Below are 23,591 nucleotides of genomic sequence, written 5' to 3'. Positions count from 1 at the left end.
GAATAAGAACTGACATTGAGCTGACCTCATGGCCTAGTGAATAAGGGAGCCAGATATGACATGGCTGACCACAGTTTGAAGGCCTTGCCTCCGTGGCTTGAAGAACATGTCAGGAGTGTGTGTATGCATGTCCCAGATCTGAATAGGATGGAAAAAATGGAAAAGCAAAGATGTGTGGTGTGACCATGCCTCATTGTGGGGTGTTTTATCACCCTCCCTTTCTTTTACTTGCTCACTTGGCTCTCTCTCTCTCTCTCTCTCTCTGGTGTGTGTATACACACTGTAGCTACTAAGAGAAAAAGCAGATGATCATGGGGCACTGAAACTGGTTGTTTTCCCTCCTTCTCTCACCCTGCTATTCACCCATTCACTACTGACTTCCTCCCTTCCTCTTCTCTTCCTCTTCCCCGTAACCACTAAAATATGTACACAATAGTTTAATAAGTGTATAGTTTACAGTATTTGGTTAGCATCAATACTATAAAATAATTTTAACTTAATTCTTCCCTAAATCAATGAACTTTTCTCAGTTTTGAATTTATAGGACATCTCACAAAGGAGTTAAGTAACTTACGAAGCGTTCCAAAGAAATTTAGATAGAATAGTACAAAAAAGTATACATATTTGGAAATAAAAGACTAAATTAAATGCTGCAGAACAATATTTCATGAAGTGATGTCAGAGAATATGATTTATATTATAATTAATATGCAAAGAGTTTCTGAAAGCACTTGGCAATAAACCTACAAGTAAAAATTTATAACTTAAAAAGCAATAAGTTTAATTGTGTTATTTTCAGTTGGTTAATTATACCTATAAAAATAATATTCTAGTGGGTGTGTATTTTATATGTGTTAATTTTATTAATTTATAAGACTCAATACAGTATTTGGTACATATCAAAATTTATAATGGACTAAATGCTTTTTCAGTATGTTTGCGATGTTTTATTTGTTTATTTATTTATTTATTTATTTAAATTTGACCAGAGAGGAACAGAGAGAGAGAGAGAGGGAAAGGGAGAAAGCAAGCCACCAGGCCTAGGACTCGAACTTTGGTCAACTATGTGGGAGTCCAGCGCCCTTAACCACCACACCATCTGCCAGCCCTGCTTGCAATGTTTTAAAAAAACACAATGTAATTTGTTTTCTGAAAACTATTAACAAGAATATATAAAACTGGTTTTGGTTGGCTCAAATTTGTGTATTTTCCATAATATACAAAGCATGTTCACATACATTTTGTTCCTTTTGAAGAAATGAGAAATGAATCTACAATTCAATTATATAAAATGTGTTTCTTATACAGGTTATTTGAATCCTACCACTTTGACTCAGTGGGTGTTTTAGATTTTTATTTTAACCGCAAGGTTTTTGCATTTCACTTTATTTCATTAAATTATTTCATTAATAATTTAATTTAATAAACATAACCTCAGAATTGATTAACTTTGTCAGATAAAATTTTTAAAAGTGTGCTTCATTAAATCAATTACTTCCTTGACAATTTTCTATGAAGTACAGTTAAGTAATTTTCATCATTTTCCTTTTCTCATTTAATATTATTTCATATGCCACAATTCTTTTCTGTATAAACTTAACAATGAACACATGATTTATCAATCAGAGTTGTGTGTGTGTGTGTGTGTGTGTGTGTGCGCGTGCACATACATCAGATATTCCATTCTCAAAGTTAATTTTTTTTTTCAATTCAAATTTTCCTAGTTCAAATTTTATCAAGGTTATAGGTATTCCAATATGTTTTTAAAATTAAAATTTTGCAACTTAATTGGTCATAAATTTTTAATGTGTTGTCTTCATCACCAAGGGATTAATAAAAATTGAACAATTGATTTAATTTATTCCTAAATTATCCCCATATACCTCATAAACTGTATTTCTAGACTTCACTTGTCCTTACTGGATTGTTAAGCTATTTCTTTCACATACTACCAATTAATTCTTTTAGCATGTACCCGTGACAGCATCAAAATAGCAAAGCCAAATAGTGAACTCTAAGTCAAGAGGTAGACATTTCCTGATTATGCCTTTCTCCAACCTTCTACCACCATATTTCATAGCAAGCTGTGCTGAAAAAAGGATGTGGATCTTTCGCAATGTTTTTAGTGGAATAAATATGCCCCCAATACAGGCAAAATTATTACTTATCAACTTCTTTTTTTTTTTCTTCTTGTTAGGGAGCATGTGCACTCACCAAAGAGAGACAGGGAGAGAAAGAGAGAGAGAGAAAAGGAGGAAGCACTTTCCAGTGGGATATAGTCACACCACAGTCCCTTTTCCTCCATTTCTCTACGGCATTGGAATTTGGGCCAATGCACACACACACATGTCCTGTGTGTGTGTGTGTGTGTGTGTGTGTGTGTTTCAAGCTGGTCAGGCTAAGATTTCAACTGCAGTTGGTCATGTAGGTTCTAGCTCCTTTAACCACTGGGCTACAGGGCCAGCCCATCCATTTGTTTTTTGCTTTGTTTTGTGTGTGTGTATGTACATTTGTGTGGAGAGGGAAAGGAATACTTTAAAGGTTTATGCCTGATCAATTCAGGGTATAAAGGATACATGGTTGTTCAAGTTATTACTCTTAACTTTTCTGTAAGTTCGAATAATATAGAATAAATCCAATTAAGAAAACTGATAAGTGAGCAATTAAAAGACTGCATTGATCAAGTTTTCTCTCCTTCTGCTCCTGTTTTTCATTCTGAAACTGACTATGATTGCTGCCTTCTGTCCTTTGCTATTAGCAGTGTTGAAGAGAGAGAAGAGTGGCCTGGAGAGAGGTGAAAATTTATGGACTTTCTGATGTGACTATTCAAATTTAAATATCCCCACTAACTCAAACACTGGTTGTACAAAAGTCAAAGGGAAATAGAATTTGGGGTTCAGATTAATTCAACGACCATTTATTGCTTAAATGCTAAGCCCAGTACTAACTAACTCATTACACATATTATTTATTCTAATCTTCATAACAAATCTACAAAGTAGTAGCATTATAACCCTTTTTGGATAAGAATATGGAAATTTATAAAGGTTATAACTATGTTTGCTAATAATCAGATAATTCTTGAGAAAATTGGGAATTCAGTCTGTCTTCAATGATTTCGAAGGCAGTTAATCTCATCATTTACTTAAAAGTTCCTAAATTTAGAATTTAAACTCAAGTAAGCCTGTATTTGAATTGCCCTTTCATTTTTAATATAAGCATAAAATTGAATAGGTTACTTATCTAATCTGAGACTCAGTTTCTCATATTTAATGAAAATATGACATGCTCTGCAAGATTATGAGGAGTGTGTGTATGTGTGTGTGTAAACTTAGTTACAAGTGCTTAACAAACGAAATTATTTACATTATATTCTTGAGAGTTAGAATCAATACTTTTCAAAGCTATATTATATAAAAACGTTTTATAATTCCAGAAACCTGAATTTCTGAATGTGAAATGTAATGGCGTAAGCTATTAATAATCTTTTTTGGGTGCTATTTTTCATTATAAAAAAAATCATCTAAATTTTCAAAGTGTTTTGCTGACCGTTTGTTTTTTTGTAAACTTCAACTTCTAAGAAATCTTGAAAATGGTGAAAGTTCATCATGTCTTAAAAGGCAGACAAATGAAAACTGATTTAAAGCCTGCATTTGTCACTTTCTTAAGAATAATTTAGTCAATCAATAATTATTTATTACACAAACACTATGAGGTCAGTACTGTATGAAAGTGAAATATGGTCTCTTAAGTGCATGTAAAATAAATAACATGAGAAATGGAATATAATGACATATAAAATATCATTGATAGAAAAGAAAATAAAAGATTTAGTAGCCAGCTATATTTGAATTGCTGAGCAGCATAAAATGTAATGTCTGTGAGGCTGACCCACATGCAGAGTTTTGGGGTTGATATTCAGAGACCTCCCTGGGCATGTTAGACATGCACATGCCCATGATCCAGGGCTAGTTGAGGGTGGGAGTGGATCATGACATCAAGACCCTGTTGTGGGTATTGTCTCTCTGTCTCCATCTCACTCATTCATAGAAGAGATAAATAAATAAAACTTAAAAACGTAAAAAGACTGAGAATTTTAAAGATAGTTTTCCAAGTTTAGAGAATAAATCACCATTTCTAAATGTGACAGTCACGTACAAGTAGTAGCCTTCAGATTCAGAGGTAAACTCTCAGAACTCAACGTATTTCGCTATTCAGAGAATGCTCTGTAGACAAGAGGCATTATCTGGAAGCTTCTTAGAAATGGAGAAAGTCAGCCCAGAACTACAGAATCAGAGTCAGAATTTAACCAGGTGCCCAGGTAATTCACATATACACTATTATTTGAAGGGGAGTGGGTGCAGGTCTAGTTTCTCTCTCTTTTATTTTTCTGATGTTTCCTGTTGTTCACAGGCATAAGAATGAAATCTGAATATTATCAGAGGATAAAGAGTCATTCTAGATAATGCATGCAAAAATACAGAAATTTTGCTGGCTTAAAAGTATCCCAGACCTGTTCCAGGTAAATGCTTATCTGAGTAAAACAAAATGCCTTCACCATCAGGGCAGGTTGGGCTCAGTTCTGATTATCCATTATGAACGATGGACTTTAATTAGTGCTATTTTGGAAAGGAACAGTGCAGGTTTTTCATTCAAAAGAATTGAAGATTAATTAAGCCAGGAGACTGTCTCACTCTAGGCAATGTATTTCTGGATGTGGGACAAGCTGGAGTGAAGGATGTTGAAGGTTTTCTGACTTGCCCACTGTCTCTGGTAACTGCACTTACTGCCTTACAGTAGTGCTACCTACATGAGTCTTATTATGCTCAAACTAGAGAAAATAGCACACTCAGGGAAGAATTGAGGCCCTGATCATCTTCAGTGTATTAGACATGTTTGCTTAAATCCCAATCAGAGAGCTCCATAATTGCCCAGCATTTGAAATCTATTTGGTAATATACCTTAGAGCAATGTTTGAATAACAAAAAAGTTTCTTTTTTATTTTTTGTTTTTAAAATTAAAGCAACCAGGAAAAATAAAAAAATAAATAAAGCAAAAACAAAACAAAACAAAACAAAAAAACCACCTTACTTTCCAAGGGCAAAGCATTCCAGTTTTACAGATGAATCCTTTGCAGCTTGTATAGTTTCAGGAAAACGCACTTCAATCTTTGGTTCATATTCCCCCATCACACCTGTTAAATATCAAAAGAGCTAGCAGCATTTCTAGAGAATAGAAGTTTTGTATGAAGTAAATGCTTCATTAACACAACTTGATTATTTGGTCTTAATGAAGAATTAGTATTTCTGATTAAAAACTGGATACACCTAGATTATAAATGCTTCCAAATTTTCAAAAAGAGCCTTCCTCAGAGATAATCATGATTGATAGCGCCTTCACAGAGCTGATGGAGCCAGATCTGTTCAGGACTAAGGACATTTTCAGAAAACACTAAAAAGTCAGATGCAGCACCTCTTAATCTAAAATATCAGTGTTTCTGCAGCAAACCATATGAAGAAATCACACTAATTAAGTTAAATATTCATCTGTCAGTGCAATGAAGTTTTGCTGCTATGAGTTTTCTGTACACATAAAAATTTTTTCAGTTTTAAAATTTCCAATAAGCATTTGTGAAAATGGGGTAAGATTAGAATAAGACAGGGTCAACCATATCATAAATATGCTATTTACTGAGAGTTGTAATCAACAGAAATATATCTCTAGGCTATCCTCATTAATTTAATAGATGAAAAGTGGAGATTCTTTTAAAATTTTGGTCATTTATTTATTTGTTTATTTACCGAACACTAGAGTAATATATTTCTAAAATTAATGGATTATTGGTGGCTAGTACAACTGCAGAAAATGTGAAAATTACAAAATAAAAATACTTCATTTTTAAGATCTTGATCATTAAAAATATTCAAAGAGATTTTTTTGCTGAGATGGTGGAGAGCTCTACTTCAGTCTACCAAATTGATAGATTTTTCTATTTTTCTACAACTGATATTTCTTGCATATCCATTTTTAGAAGACATTAGTTTTTTTAATATTATGTATAATGTTACTGGTCTATTTTTAGCATAATATGTTGAAAAGATTAAAAGAGACGAAAGAAGGAATTTAGAAGGGGAGGAGTAGAAAGTAACAGTAGACAGAAAAAAATTAAAAAATATGATAAAATCTCTGAGCTCTTTCAGTCATTATGAGAATACTCAGTAAAGGGGAGAAACAACTTATAAATGGGTCTAACGGTTGCTGAAATCTGAAGTAAGATCTTGCGAACATATATGACTTATTACAGACTGTAAAAGTTTCTATCGTAAGAACTCTATGGAGCTGGTTCTATGTTTCTGTTAGCCATTAGTGTTACATTCTTGTTTTTCTTAAACTCTTTGGAAACGAGAAAAATGTTTTGAGGTATTGCATTTCAAGCCAGAATCTGATCATAAAATACACCAACAGATTTTCTATCTTTACATGTCCCACTGTGAACATTTAATTAAGGAATCAACTAGAGAATTTTTCCACTTCAATGACTTCCTTAGACTTTCTAGCTCTCTAAATCTTGTACCAGCTAAGACTTGACTAAACTACAAAACTCGTCAGAGGCCAATCCAAATTATATTCCTTAGAGAAATATAATTAGTATGGATCCTGCATTTTAGTCTTGGAATGCTCATTAAGGTTGGTTTGCTTTGCTTTCCTTGTACATAAACATTTTTCCAGTTTTGCCAGTGACATGAATAAAGGGTGAATAACAACAACAAAAAAGGCAAATATGGAAAAGAAATGCGGTCATTAAGGAGAAACTATAACATATGTTCATTAAGAATACATTAATTCAGTTATATAAATTTGGTAGTACCCACACATGCACACATACACACACACCAATTCCCCCAAACAAACATTATGTCTTACAGAATAGTCCTTAAGCAAAGAAAAGACAATCAATCCCAATACTAGAAAAAAGATGACACACCATACCTAGAATCATATATTCTGTACCATTGGGTGAAGTATAAAATTTTCTATTATGTTTTCAATGATATTTGATTTTTGTCATATTTGTGAATTGAATTTAAACTCATAGGCGATGTGGCACCACTGAACAAGAGGGAAGCAGAAAACTCTGCAGGCTTTAAGAGTCACAGACAAAGCATATTCCCAAGATAATTCATTATCTTACCATCGGTGCGCTGCACTAATGGAGTGGGTGGTCCTTGAACACTTCTCTGAGCCTCTTTGTTTGTTATGAAGCAGGTATAGTTGCCCACATCTGATGGTTCCACTTTGGCAATGTACAAGTTTCCTGTCTCTTGAGATACAAACCGCCTGTTGTCCTCTTGGACATATAAAGGGTTATCATTGAAAGTCCATGCATAAGATAAATCTGAAAAAACAAACAAAAAAAATGCACATCTTTACTACTTGCAATCTTATCTAGGAAATCTGTGTCATAATTCTCTTTAATAGTATAATTATAGTGTAATTATATCCCCTTATATTCAAATATATCTCAATTTTGATTATAAATTATAAAGTCACCCTGCCCATTACTAGGTTTTTGTGATTAGAGATGTGATGAAAGGATGTCAAGGAAATAAGCAGATACATTTTTCTATGAAAAACTCTACGATGGTAGTGTAGTTATTAGCACACTGAACTGGAGTTCTGGAAGCCACATGGCAGACTATACATCTGAATAACCAGCCTAACCAACTTGAAACATACAGGACATCTGCACATGTGCTCAATATTCTGATGAACTGGAGGGTTGGAGAAAGGAGTTACAGCATAAAAAGATATTGTCAAAGATATGTCTCTTTCTCTCTCTCATGGGGATTCATGATCATGCTCTCAATCATGAAGAAAATAAATAAAACTTTTTTTTAGAAGAGATTTTTGCTATAGGGTGCATGCATTTGCTAGAGAAATACAGAGACAGAAAGTGAAAAGTCACCTCCCGGGTGGGGGGGCAGGGGTGGAGGATGACCATGCCACAATCCCTTTTCCTTCATTCTCCTCATGAGATCTCGGGCATGCATGCACACACACCCAGTGTGAGTTTTAAGCCACCAGGTCTGGGACTTGAACGTTATTTGACTATGTGGAAGTCCACTGATGTAACCATATGCCATTTACTGGTCCCAATGAAACTTTTTTCAAAGCTATAGGATATGTAAAGTAATAGGGGTTCAACATATGCAATACATTTCTTCAGTAATATATATTTGTTTATTTTATTTATTATTATTTTTTTAATTTGCTAGAGGGCATGTATACTCACCAGAGAAAGACAGAGAGTGAGAGGGAAAGTGAGAAGGAAACTACCAGGTCCAGGACTCAAACTGCAGACAACCATGTTGGAGTCCAGTGCCTTAACCACCATGCTACCTACAGGCCCCAAGTAACACTCATTTTGAAGCAATGTTTTTCAACGTATAGTCAGAAGGATTGGACATCCTTAGTGGTTTTATTAAAAATTTAACTTAAAAATATAAATTAAAAAACTCTGCCAGGACTTAGAATTCATTCATTCATTCATTACATAATTTTTGAGCTCCCACTTATAAAGTTTAATGGAGCAAAACCTACGCCTTATAGAGGTCACAACAGTTACTATTAATTACTACAAATGTGAATATTTTGATGTGGAAATGACATATCATTTGACAGAGGTTTTTTTGTTTTGTTTTGTTTTTTTGTTTTGTTTTGTTTGAGAGGTTTTCGCTATAGGGCGTGTGCGCTCGCCAGACAGACAGAGACATAGAGATAGAAAGCAAGAAATCACCCCCCAGGGGGGATGACCATGCCGCAATCCCTTCTCCTCCATTCTCCTCTCCGGATCTTGGGCATGCACGCACATGTGCCTGGCGTGAGCTGTAAGCCACCGGGTCCGGGACGCGAACCGCGGTTGACTATGTGGGAGTCCAGCTACATAGCCATTACACTAACTGCTGGTTCCCTGACAGAGGTATTATAGAAAGCCCAGAGAAGAAACCTAGAATGATTTGTGATCAGAAGATTTTTCAGGAGGGATTCCATGTTAGAACTAGCAAGACAAACAAGTGCTATCTAAGTGACAGAAGAGCAGACAAATGTTTCTCAGAGAGTAAACAGTGTGAGCGAGAGTTTGAAGATGAAAGAGAGCACCTTTTGCTTTCATTAAACATCGATCTGTGGATCTCTGAAGACCTGTTAGGTAATTGTGAATAAAAATAGATGTAAACGTGTGTGTGTGTGTGTGTACATACACATGATGAACATATATAATACACAGACCTTATGTTCAGTTTAATTAGTTGTAACAATTATATATCCCAGGTAACCACCATCCCCAATACAATATAGAATATCTTTATCTCTTCAGAAATTTTTTTCATGTTCAATCCTTTAGTATTACAATGGCAACTAGTTTTTTTTTTTCTTTTTTTTTTTTTTTTTTAAGGTTTTTGCCATAGGGTGACTGTGCTCACTGGAGAGACAGAGAGACAGTGAGAGGGAAAGTACAACATTGTGTTCTCCCACCACCAGGGAAGATAGCCATGCCACAATTCCTTCTCTTCCCTTTTCCTGGGATTTTGGGCATGCACGCATACATACCCAGTGTGAATTTCAAGCCACCAGGTCCGTAACTCAAATTGCAGTCAACCATATGGGAGTCCAGCACATTAGCTTCCACACCACCTGCTGTTTCCTTGCTACTAGGTTTTTATCATTATAGATTATTTCTGCAACTTTTTGGTTTCATAAAAATGGAATCAAATACAATATACTATTTTAGCCTGATTTCTTTTATTTAACATATTTTTAATGTCTACCTATGTTGCTGTGACAATCAGTACTTTTTTCTTTTTATTGGTGAGTAATGTTCCATTGTATGAATACATCCTTTGCCAGGTCACTTTCTTATTGATAAGCATTTGGATTGTTTCCAGATTGAAGCCATTATATATTAAGCTGAAAGAAGCATTCTTACATGAAACTGTTTGTGTACATTTTTAATTTTTCTTGGGTAAGTTCCTAGAAGTGATCCATAAAGTAGATATATGTTTAGCTTTATGAGAAACTACAGAATAACTTTCCAGTGTGATTCTGTACTTTACCAGCAATATATGAGAGTTCCAGTTGTTTCACATTCTCACAAAGATCATGAAATAACAATTTTTAATTTTGGCCAGAAAATATTACCATGTATTGAAGCTTGCTGGCTAATAACTGTGGTTCTAGCTGAAGGTTAAAAAATTGGGTGTATTGAAGAAACTAGATAGAATAAAACTAAGTCTAAAGAAGTCTAAAAATAGTGGCCAGCAGGTGATGTGGGGGTTGAGGTGCTGAACTCCCACATGGTCAACCATGGTTCAAGTCCTGGACCTGGTGCCTTGTTTTCTCACTTTCCCTCTCTCTCTTTCTCTATGGTCAAACTGAAAAATGGTAGTAATAAATAAAATAAAATAATTCTTTAAAAAAAAGAAGTGGTGGAAGAAAGAAAAACAGGGGGCGGAGGAGGGGAATAGACTATTGTTAGGTCTGGATCATCATCACCTGGATAGACATTCACACACTTGGGAATCACAGCTTCCAAGAGAGCTGCTTATGTAATAGTAGCCAGAGGTCAGATACATCATCTGTATTTACATTAACTGCTGGTGATGAAGCAAGACTGCTAGAGAGAGAAGAGGCATTTTAGTAGTCTTCCTCAGCTGAAACAGACAACATGAAATGACACATTCTTTACTAAGCTTCCTGAATTTAAATTATCAAAAGTATGAGGGGTCATCACAGACTTCAGTTATTCTGGGCTTAAAACTGACCTGTAGAGAAAAATAATGGAGGAACTGGGAGTGAGGGAAAGATATTTTGATATTTTATTGTCCCTTTTACCAAAAAAAAAAAAGTATAAATCATTAAGAACTCACATAGGAAACTAAACTGAAGGAGGGAAAGAAGAAAGAAAGAAAAAAAGAAAAAAAAATGAGTCTACCCCCTAAAAAAGGACCGTAAGTAATTGAGAAGCACTAAAAAATTAATTTCTTTTTTTTGGGGGGGGCAGGTTTTTGTTACAGGGTGCGTGTGCTCACCAGATAGACAGAGAGAGACAGAGAGACAGAAAGCGAGAAATCACTCCTCAGGGGGGGATGGCCATGCCACAATCCCTTATCCTCCATTCTCCTCTTGGGATCTTGGGCATGCACGCACACGTGCTCGGCATGAGTTTTAAGCCTCCAGGTCTGGGACGTGAACCGTAGTCAACTATTTGGGAGTCCAGCGACATAGCCATTATGTTAACTGCTGGTCTCAAGAATTAATTTCTGATAATGATTCACAAATGACATCAATTAAAAATAATAATTCATTTATACCAACAGAACTCTGTTACAATGCCCAGGAATAATCAAGATATGAGGTAAAGATATCACCAGGAACAATAGCAATGGATATGTCTTTGCATGAAACGTGAAAATGAAGAAAGTATCATTAAATCTATAAAAGTAATTTCAGTGAGAAATAAACCCAAGCTGTATTGTTATGTGAAAAGTACGTTTTAAATCAATATGTTGAGTTCAATCCCAGTTAAAATTGTGCATTTGAGTGTGGATAATTTGGTGTGTATGTTAATAAAAGTTATTATATTTAAAAACCTAGGAATGGTTTTTTGGTGGTTTTTCTAAGGGTAAAGGGAAGGAAAGACCTCTCTACAACATGTGTTTATACCACATTAGAATTTTAAGTTACTATCTATTATTTGTATAAAAGGGAAAAAAAAGTAAAAGCAGGCTAAGAATAGTGTCACAAATGCTAAACATGACAACGAGCTACAACTTATAAAAATAAGATGGGTAACATGTTTTATTCTCATCCCCTGAACTGAAGTATTGTTTTATTCAGAGCACTGATTTCTAAATCTAGTACACGTTAGATTCACGAAGGAAGCTTGTTAAAATACAGATAACTAACTCTCCTCCTAGCAATTCGATTTCATTATGTTTAAGGAAAGTGTCAAGGAATCTGTATTTTCAGCGCAATCCAAATGACTCATATAGTTGAGCTAGAATATCGTGTTCAAAACATTCCTTATCAAGAGGGGAATTAAAAACTTCAAGTGTATGAAGAAATGGATAACCAAATGTAGCAAAAACCAGAAGCTCTCTCACAAAAAGATGATAAAAACTTATATTTTAACTCTAGGCAAAAAAAAAAAAAATGTGAAAGAATATTAGAGCTGCCCACATGCAGGTCTATTGTATGCCCAAAGAGTCTAATAAATCCTCTCTATCGACATCCAGAAAGCAAAAGAGGCTGTTGGAAGATACCAAATGCTATTTGACTCTTAATTAGCTGAAAAACACTTTAGATTGAGAGCAGTGAATGATTCATGAGGTAATGAGCACTCAATCATTAGAAATGCAAGCAGAGGACAGATGATCATTTCTTGGGATATTAAATAATATATATAATATATATGCATATTATATATCTATATGAGAAGTGAAACTTATATTTCTATGAATGATCTACCCCACTCACATTCTTTTGATCTCAATAAGAGTCTATACTTTGAGATGTAGTATGCATAAATGCAATTGCTTTTTATTTTTGAAAATATGCTTTGACATTCTTGTCTTGTTCTCAGGTATTGAATCTCCCTTTTCCTTTGCAAGTCCCTACTGGAATCTTTCATCCTTCCATGTGGTCTCTTGCTTCAAAGTTTCCTTACTGATGTCCTTTGCCGCCTCACTTCTAAGCCTGTTGCTTTGTCTCCACTGAAGAAATGCTCAAAGGGTTTTGTTTGAAACCAGAGTTGTCTAGATAGTAAGTTTTTCTTCAATATAAAGAGGAGGGGAAAAATGTAGTTCAGATTCCCCTGTTGTCATTGACTCCTCATCTTTTGAAACCTTTGTGAAATAAAGACAATCTAGAGCAAATTCCTAGGGCCAAGTTTTAGCTTAGGAATCCTTATTCAATGCCTATTTATGCCAACAAATAAGCTTTAGCTCTCTGAAATCCAATGTAACCCCTTTCACTTAACAGAAATTACAGGTTGCCACTAGTGCCCAAGAAATCTTTGTATTCGTCAACCTATAATCTTGGGACCTGAGACTGTAATTTTCATCTCACCCTTGGTGAATTCATTGTTACCTTAGCTACTGAAACTTGCTGATCTGTTCCTACATGTGCTGTATGCTTCTTCAATAGTAGATAGAATATTTAGAATATTTAAGTATCTAGTCTAGAAATAGGGAAGACTGTATAAAGAATAATAATACACTTTAATAACACATTTGTTACATCATCCCAGTAATTGTTTAATGAGGTTAATTGGGCATTGCTAATACGCCCATTATACAGAAAAGGGTACTGGTGCATGGAGTGTAAAGGTAATTTTCCCAAATCATACTGTTAACATGTGGAATGGGTAGAACTTAAAACTTCCAACAACAAATCCTTTGGTTTTTGGGTTTTTTTGATCGCCACGTTTCTTCTTTTCCATGCATCTATAACTAATCTTCTTTGTCTATGTCAGTTTTCTCTCTTTAGCTCTTCTTCTTCCTCTCCTTCAGAATTCCCTCTGAACTCCCAGGATCCCTACATGTCCAATCTGCACTTACAACCTAAGATGCCAGTTCTCATTATCCATTCCCTCTTCCATCAACGTTGCTTGTCCTGTGTCCAGTTTTCATAAGAATCTCATAGGACAAAAGGTTCATCTCTTATTGTAAATTACTCCAAAATGATATCAGGAGGGAAGAAAACACTTATAAAATCATGAAGAAATAAATCTTCCTTCTAAAATGGGTCCCTCTGAAAAATAAGTTTAAAAACTACAAGGTACCTCAGAATCACATTGAGGGCTTGTTAAAACAGACTGCTGGGGTCCACCCTGGCAATTTGTGATTCCGTAAGTCTAGAGAGGAGCCAGAGAATTCACTCTGTGAACAAGTGGTCAGGTGATACTGACATTGTGGTCTGGAACTGCACTTTTAAAATCATTGATATAAATGTTTCCATCTATCATTTCAGCTTCCTCTGCATAATTACACTAATAAGGAAAACACCCTGGTGTTTTGTTTGTTTTTAAGTTTACTATAGAATATGTTGCTCACTGGGAGGAGAGAGACAATTAGAGGGACAGAGAGAGGGGGAAAGTGAGAAATCACTCGCCAGAGGAGATGGCCATACTACAATCCCTTCGCTATTCTCCTCTTGGGATTTTGGCCATGTAGCATATTTGTCCAGCATGATTTTCTAATTACTGGTTCTAGGATTTGAACCATGCTATCAATTATGTGGGATCCAGTGCCTTAACATTCCTGTCATCTACTGGCCTAGCAACCCAGTTTTGAATGGTGGCCACTTGTAGAGGCAAGGCTGTTTCTCAGCTAATAGAGTCACAGGTCTGGGATGGCAAATTCGAGAGAACTGCCAGCTCAACCTCTCCATTTTACAAGCGAAGAAGCAGAGGGGAGGAGAATTAACAGCAGCTCACAGACAGCCCTCTGGGTGACCTTCTGTGCCCCTCTGTAAATTGGTAAAGATGTTAAACTGGAAGTCCTTCCAGGCACAGACTTTCTCACCTTTCCCACTCCCTTCTCTCCATGGGCTGACTCCTGCTCATCCAAACAGCCAGCCTGCAGTGGGACAGAGGGCTTTTATCATTTTGTTCCACCATCAGCCGCTGCTGTGCTTAATTTGTATATTTTTTAATACAGAAAGAAAAAAGATGCTGTCTAAATTGAAAGTTAAAAACCCCTCCCATTTGGCTTTTCTTAATTAAATGTATAATTCATGAGCCACTTAAGTTGAAACCATTGAATTTTTTAATATTTTCTCTATCATCTATGACATTTATCTGTTATTAATGGTTATGATGCATTTTCCCTGTGATGATTCAGCAGTAACATTAGAGCTGAATGATAATTGGTCCTTCCCAAAGCAGTTTCTGTAGTTTCACGTTAACACCATCCTCTACAATTTTATTATTATTAAAAATGGCAGATCTACAGTAAGCAATTGAAGTCTGTCTGCAGCTCTCTCAAGCATACTACAAATTCTATTTTCCCTAGAGCATGATTATGTTTTGACATCATTTACAGCCCTATTTCTTGTCTTGTGATACTTAAAATACAAACAAAAGAGATATACAATTATACCCATTATAAGGGATGTAATTTTTATTAGAGGGGAAGTATCTCATGTGAAAGAGACCACTGATGATAAACATCGATGCCAAGGACTTCTACTGGTAGGACAGATCTCAAAACTGGTAGCTTGTTTCTTGAGATAGAAAATAAATAAGCAGAATAAAGATTTTTTTTTTAAGAGAGAGACTTTTGTTATAGGGCGCATGCACTAACTAGAGAGACAGAGAGACCAAAAATGAGAAATCACCCCCTGGGAGGATGACCACACTGCAATCCCTTCTCTTCCGTTCTCGTTGGGCACACACACACACACATATACACGCCTGATGTGAGCTTCAAGCCACCAGGCATGGGACTCAGAGCACAGTCGACCACGTGGGAGTCCAGCAATGTAAACATTACACCATCTGCTGGTCCCCAGAATAAAGAATTTCAAGTACAGAGCTCAGGTTTAGTGGATACATTCTCCCTTTGGAATATTCCAGATGGTATATATGCACGTTACACCAAACATGTAGTGCTCTGGGGTTAAATGTGACTGGTTCAAGTGTTAAATCATAGTTATGCCAGCTCAGTGGCAAAAACCTAATCCAGAATGATAATTCCTTTTCTGGGTTGAAGTCATTGCTATTTATGCTAAGCAAGTTTATGATGCACCTTAGAAAACTGCCTGACATTCTATTTAGGTGCCCATTTGTTCTACAATTATTTCTTGGTCACCTGGATTTTATTAGATTCCTTTTGATTTACACACCTCCCGTTTGCAGTCAGGGAGGTGGTGGTCTTTGTGGCCTACCAGTGACCACTCAGTAAGGCCCTCTGGGTTTCTGCTATTGTTAAGTTCCAAAGAAGTCTAACACTGATTGTATAATACACTGGCAAACCCTACCAGGAGAAGGAATGAAGATGCAGCCAGCTTCTGAGTGAACTGCTGGGACATCTCCAGTTCTAAGGAAGACTGAGCAAGTAATGAAATGCAAATATACCAGAACTAGACTTCCTATTTTCTTTCCAATTTCAATCTTCTGTGAGTGAGCTTACTATAGTGAATATAAAAGATGGGCTATACCAGTGGTTCTCAACTCAGGATGATTTTGCAAGCCAGGAATATTTGGCAATATCTGGAGACATTTTTTACGCTCACTCTTGAGAGAGGGAGTGCTACTGGCATCTAGTGGGTAGAATCCAGAGATACTAATTAACATCTGAACAATGCAAAATGCGAACCTGGAACCTCTGTAAGTAAGAATTCTCCCTAAATGGTGACTCTTTTGGGACCAGCAGATGGCATAATGGTTATTTATGTTGCAGCACTCCCATGTAGTTGACTGCAGTTCAAGTCCCAGACCCGGTGGTTTAAAATTCATACCAGGCATGTGTGTGTACGTGCCCAAGATCCTGAGAGGAGAATGGAGGAAAAGGGATTGTGGCATGGCCATCCCCCCAAAGGGTGATTTCTCACTTTCTGTCTCTGTCTGTCCAATGAGCGCATGTGCCCTTTAGCAAAAATCTCTCAAAAAAAAAAAAAAAGGGGTGAATCTTGTAAATGATGAAAAGCCCTGAATTGTATAATAATAAGAGGCAATAGGAGAGTTCTGTCTGATGAGCTGCAAAGCAGAGAAAATGGTCTTATTAAGAGTGAATGGAGTCTCGGGACCAGCAGTTGGCATAATGGCTATGTCACTGGACTCCCATGAGTCAATTGCAGTTCAAGTCCCAGACCTGGTGGCTTAATTCCCACTGGGCATGTGTGCATGTGTTCCCAAGATCCCAAGAGGAGAATAGAGAAGGGAGGGATTGTGGTATGGCTATCCCCTGGGGGGTGGCGGCAGGGCGGGGGGTGATTTCTCGCTTTCTGTCTTTGTCTCTCTCTTTCTGGCTAGTTCCCACGTCCTATAGCAAAAACCTCTCCCCCCCAAAAAAAAGAAAAAAGAAAAAAAGAAAAGTGAATGGAGTCTGAAAATGCAGGGAGAGGATGTAGGCCAAGGGACCTGGAGAAATGAACTATGGGTTCTGGTCAACTATGAAGAGTCATTGGCATGCTGGTTCTAAATCTGTCCACTGATTTTAGGCAAACCAATCTACCACACCCAGTGGTGCTTCCATGTTCTCCAAAAAAGATGACTCCTCCCATCTCCTTGCATACTTCACATGTACTGTCTGTCTGGGCCAAATGATGCCAGACAAATTAGGCAGTAGAATAAATGCAATGGTGTGTAGACAGGATCCCTTGAACTCCAGACACATACTCTTGACCAAGTTAGCTCTAATATTGTTAAGAGGATTACTTGATTTGTAAAATTGAGATATTTTCTCTGGAAATGTTACATGACCTCAGATACAACAAATGTTGAGCTATGTGTGCCCGGTGTTCAGGAGGCCATCCTGCTCTCATCCATATTGTAGAGCTCAATATTAAGATGAGTTCCAAGAAGAGTTCTCCAAAGCAGATCTTTCTCTCTAGACTAGTAATTCAGCTGCCTACTCAAAATGTTTCCTCATATATGTAATCGGCATCTAAAAATAACATGTCCTAAAATAAATTCCTGATTCCCCTCATCCCAAAATCTGCTCCTCCTCTTCTTCCCCCATTCCAATGAATGACATTCCGTTTTTCCAGTTGCTTGGCTGAAAGACCTTGTTTCTGATACCATCTTGGAGTTCTCTTTTACTTTTCTTTCTTGTCTTTTTTTTTTAGAGGTTTTTGCTATAGGGCGCGTGTGCTTGCCAGACAGACAGAGAGATAGAAAGCGAGAAATCACCCCCCAGGGGGGATGGCCACGCCGCAATCCCTTCTCCTCTCGGAATCTTGGGCACACATGCACATGCACCCGCCGTGAGTTTAAGCCACAGGGTCCGGGACACGAGCCTCGGTCGACTACATAGGAGTCCAGCAACATAGCCATTACGCTAACTGCTGGTCCTTTTCTTGTCTTATAATCCACATGAAATCTTTCAGGAAATATTTAGAACTATATAAATATATACTGGAGAGCACTACTTAACGAACCAACTGCTGCTCATCCTAGTCCATGTCACTATTATCACTCAACCGAATTATTGCTATCAGCTTTTAACTACTTATATTCTCTCACTTCTGTGGTCTATCCTCCAGAGTAAATTTTAAAAATGAAAGCCAGAAAAAGCATGTTGCTCTTCTGCTTGATGCCATTTAATGCATTCCATTCTCACTCAGAGTAAAATTCAAAGGCCCTCAAATGTCTGGAAGTAGGACCTTACATCCCCATCTACTCTCCCACTTGCTCATTTTGCTTCACCCTCATTAACCTCATTGTTATTTTTCTAATACACCAGATTTGGTTTCACCACAAGTCTCTGGCAGATGCCAAAGTATTTTGACTCAAGATTTCTCACTCTTTCTCTTCTTTACATCTACTCTCAGCGGATGGCAAGAAAGCCTCTTTCACCTCAGCAAGTATAATACCAACATCTATCATTTCCTATACCCTTTATTTTTCTCCCTAGCTTTAATTGCCACCTCTCATCCTTTATATGTATATTATAAAATTCATTGTGCTAAGGACCTTTTCTCTTTTCCATTGTATCCCCAAAACTGAGAAAAATAAGAGGCACTTAGTAAGAACACAATAAATATTTGTTGAGTAAATGTGGAGCGTACAAGTTTAGTAATGATGGTTATTATCATTATTATGATGATGATTATACCCACAAGCAACTATTGGGCCTGTCTGCCTTTTACATATTCAAGGAGCCCCAGGGTAACATATTCATTGCCAATTTGACCTACTCACTAAGACGACACCACTTTCATTTACTCTAGAAATAGCACACACACCAACTGGGAAGAAGGGGATATACAAATTTAGCACTTTTTCTCTATGTAATTTTCCTCTTTATTTTATAACAAAATATTGAGCTTTTGCTTGAAATGATTTTCAATTTAAGTTGAATTGTCAACATTTTAATTGACGCAAATGCAAACACGGCTCAGACAACAGTGCTATCTTCTTGCTACAGACATAGATGATCCAAATTATTGGCATAAATTCAATTATTCCACCAACCTAAAAGTTGAATCTGAGGAGAAATTCAGATGAACATTTCTTCTAAAACAAAATGTAAACCTATTCTTGTTAGAAGCCTGGGATTGAGAGTTTTATATCCACAAAATAAAGGGAAAGAATGTACCTAACCCTTGGCATAGTGAAACTATTATTTCATGTACATATGATTTTAATTTTTTGAGACAACATGTATAATTTTTTTATTTTCTTTTTAGAAATATGTTTTGCTATAGTGAGTGTGTGTTCACCAGAGAGAAAGAGAGAGAGACAGAGAAAGTAAGAAATCACCTCCTGGGGGAATGGTCATGCCCCAATCCCTTCTCTTCCATTCTCCTCTTGGGATTTTGGGCATGCATACACATGTGTTGGGTGTCAGTTTCAAGCCTCCGGGTACAGGACTTGAACTGCAGTTGGTTATGTGGGAGTCCAGTCACATAACCATTATACTATCTGCTGGTCCTCATGCATAATTTCTTAATTTTGTCATTTTAAAAAATAAAATGTCATATGGGGTTGGGCAAACTAACTGAGCCCCTGAAGACCTACCAATTGCTTCTTTTCTTTCTTTTCTTTTCTTTTTTTTTTCTTTTTTTGGAGAGGGTTTTTTTCTATAAGGTGCGCACACTCACCAGAAAGAAAGAGAGACAAAAAATGAGGAATCACCCCCCTGGGAGGATGGCCACGCCTCAATCCCTTTTCCTCCATTCTCCTCTCAGGATTTTAGGCACACACTGACACTCACCTGGCATGAGTTTAAGCTACTGGATCTGGGACTTTTATCTCAGTCAACTACATGGGAGTCCAGTGACAGCCATTACGCAAACTGCTGGTGCCCCAATTACTTATTTTCATATTCATCTTATAGGTTTAGCTTGAAGGGTTTTATGTTGATTCTAAAATTTAGAAGAAGTTCTGTTTTCAGCCCTGGTGCAAATGGTTTGTGCAGAACTCTTTGTTACAGTGGCTGAGGCTCTTAAGTTCACTCTTGAGGTGAATGAGAATCCATGATGAAAAGAACTCTCTGCCTAGGATTCAAAGTTCAGCAGAGGCTCAGTCACAATTCTCCTACTCATCAAATAAATAATTAAACTATATATTGTATTTTCTTTTTATGTCCTGTGAACCTGAAACACAGTGAAAAACAAAACAAAACAAAATGTTATATGGCCAACTGCTAAATTTGTTTTGGCCAAGCACTGAAAAGCTAAAGGAAAGTTGTATTTTTTCTAAGACAGGTCTCAAAATTAAAGAGAAAACTTATCCTAAATAATAGAAGGGATTCTTAGAGATTGTTTGGGAGATGAGAAAGTCATAGCCTACCTAATAAGACAGTTTAGGAAAAAGAAAGAGATGTCTAATGGGGAATCTCAATGAAGTTTTGTAATTAGATGTGCATTTTAGTCTTCTTGGTGTCCTCCTTATAAACTATTTTTTTAAGAATTATTTATTTATTATTATTATTTTTCAGTTTTTGACCAGAGACAGACAGAGGAGACACAGAAAGAGAGAGAGAAAAAGAGAGAGAGAGTGAGCGAGCAAGCCAAAAGGTTCAGGACTCAAACTGGTCGGCCATGTGGGAGTCGAGAGCCTTTAACCACCACGCCACCTGCCGGCCTCACCTCCTCATAAATTAAAATAAATTTAAATCCACAATTGTCTAAAATTTTAATTTCCTTTTATTTTTTTAAATTACTATAGGGCATGTGTGCTCACTATATATAGAGAGAAAAACTGAGAAATCCCCCTGGGAGGATGACCACACCTCAACCTCTCCTCTTCCAGTCTCCTTTCTGGATTTTGCGCATGCATACACATGTACTTGGAATGTTTCTCACACTGCCAGGTCAGGAATGGAACTGTGCAGTCAGCCATGTGGGATCCAGCTGCTTTAACTACCTCACACCAACTGGCTCCTTCTCTGAAGTATTTAGAGTTAGGTATTTTGGGAATAAAGACTGAGTGTGGCAGATATTTAGTTACAATTCTTGATTTCATCTCTGGCGAAAAAAGGGAATGAGTGTGCTTCTCTTCTTGGGGAGTAGAAATGACTCCTATTTTTAAAATTTTTTTAAAGAATTATTTATTTAATTTTATTTATTCATCCATTTATTTTAATTTGACCAGAGAGAGGAAGACAGAGAGAGGAAGTGACAGAGTAAGCCACCAGGTCCAGGACTCAAAACATGGTCATCCATGTGGGAGTGTCCAGTGCCTCAGTCACCATGCCACCTGCTACTCCAGAGATGAATCCTATGCTGCTTCCAAAGATCACATTTGAGAGAATAAAGTAGAGTAGCCATGATTGTGTTCTGGCATTATTGTTTGGGCTCCTTTACATTTTCCACCAGAATAACCTTCCCTTGTAAAATCCTCCTTCCTAGGGGGATAGTATTTTAACCTCTGCATTTTAAGTTACCTTAAAAATTGGGTAGAAAACATCTACAAAAAGGCCTATGCTAAAGTCAAGTCTATTTTTGTTTCTACAGAAGAAAGGACAACTATATAATAGCACCTGTTCAGTTTGGTTTATATTGATTACTTGATTCCACTGCTTGGTGACAATTATTTACATGGAAAATCCATCGAGACACTCTTGTTTTGTTGTGAACCCAATGCCATTCTTTACAGGATAAATGTGTAGGATTCAGCCATGTTGATAATTTTCCTTACTTTCCCATAAGATAATTTCTATAAAACACAAACTAAAATATATTTGAAAGACCTGTCTTGTTAAAATATGTTTTGCAAGTAGTTCTGTGAAGTACTTGAAAGAAAGTACAATGAACCCAGGATGTTCTGCTAATATGTGGTTTAATATGATTTCTCACTTGTTTCAGAACTACTTATGTGACTCAAGACCACTGACTGGCTATGCACAGAAAGATAACAGAAGTAAGTTCTCCAAAATTTGGCTTAAAAATTTCAGCTTTTCTGGCCTCTAACACTATGGAGACTAGTTTCTTTCTTTCTTTCTTTCTTTCTTTCTTTCTTTCTTTCTTTCTTTCTTTCTTTCTTTCTTTCTTTCTCTTTCAGGCTTTTGTATAGAGTGTGTGCAATTGCTAGAAAAGAGACAGTGAGAGGGAAAGTGAGAAATCACCCCCTGAGGGGATGGTCATGCCACAATCTTTTCTCCACTGTCCTTCTTGGATTTGGGGGTTACATGTACTTGTGCCTGGTGCGCTTTAAAAGTTCAGTACATCCTTTGATATTGGTAGGTGGTAGGGTAACAAAGGAAAGCTTCTCCTGTCTGGATATTTTCCTGTTTTACATATCTAACTTATTCACTTATAATTATTTTATATTTCTAAAATAATTTTAGATTTCTATCTGATTAAACAAAATTAAAAGCAATATTAATTTTGTCAAAACCCCTTGACTGATATCAAAGCATAAAATGACATATATGTGCAGCACAAATAGATACGATTTTTTTTTAATCTCAGGATATGGTACTAGGAAATTATTTTTCATATGGTTAAAAAGTAAGCACTATCAAAAGCCTGAACAATTTTTGTGTGCTCTGCAACAATATTATCATTATTTTAGGACAGGTAGGTGGCACAGAGGTTAGGGAGGCTGAATCCTATATAGCCAACTGCATGCTTTGAGTCCCAGACCCTGTGGTTTGAAAAATCACACCAGGCATGGTACTAGAAGTTGGCATAATGGCTATATTGCTGGACTCCCATGTAGTGGACCATGGTTCAAGTCCCAGACCTGGTGGCTTAAATTCACATCGGGCACATGTGCATGCATGCCCAAGACCCTAAGAGGAGAATGAAAGAGAAGGGACTGCAACATGGCCAGCATCCCTGGGGGGTGATTTCTTGTTTTCTGTCTCTCTGTGTCTTTCTGGCAAATGCATGCACTCTATAGCAAAAACCTCTATGAGCATCCCCACCTGGAGGGTGCTTTCTCATTTTCTGTCTGTCTCTCTCTATTTCTCTCTTTCTGTCTCTCTCCACTGAGCACGTGCTTCCCAGAACCAAAACTAATATATATATATCATATATATATATATATGATATATATTCTTATATATATGTCATATATATTTATATAGATACATAGATAAAATATGTATCTATGTAAATATATTGATATTTCATATATATTAGTTTTGGTTCTAGAGAGCATGTTCCCAAATAAATAAATAAATAATCTTGATATATATGTGTGTGTGTGTGTGTGTGTGTGTGTGTGTACACAAGAAATCTCAAGATAGCATTGAAAGTACTGTATCTCTCTCTTAATGTTTCAGGTGAGCATAATACCATGATACTCTATAGTAATACTGAATAAAATATGCTTAACTTCTAATTCATTTTCTTTTTTTAATTTTCACTTTTTTTTTCTTGCCAGAGGGCACATGTACTCACCAGAGAGTGAAAGAGAG

At 36.5% G+C, this 23,591-nt stretch overlaps 1 protein-coding gene across 1 annotated transcript in view; it reads right to left on the bottom strand.

Moving 5' to 3' along the window:
- The window catches only part of CNTN6 (contactin 6), a 395,429-nt gene that overhangs the window by 119,011 nt on the left and 252,827 nt on the right, over positions 1-23,591 (bottom strand). The window contains exons 7-8 of the mRNA XM_006168594.2: positions 7,193-7,396; positions 5,092-5,194 (exon numbers count right to left, since the gene is read on the bottom strand). Of these exons, the coding sequence (XP_006168656.1) occupies positions 5,092-5,194; positions 7,193-7,396 (307 nt within the window). The remainder of the gene's footprint in view (positions 1-5,091; positions 5,195-7,192; positions 7,397-23,591) is intronic.

The sequence above is a fragment of the Tupaia chinensis genome, unplaced genomic scaffold, assembly GCF_000334495.1.
Source record: "Tupaia chinensis unplaced genomic scaffold, TupChi_1.0 Scaffold145889_1, whole genome shotgun sequence".
Taxonomy (NCBI): domain Eukaryota; kingdom Metazoa; phylum Chordata; class Mammalia; order Scandentia; family Tupaiidae; genus Tupaia; species Tupaia belangeri.
Note: the sequence above shows the minus strand (reverse complement) of the source record. Positions and strands in the feature narration are given on the sequence as shown.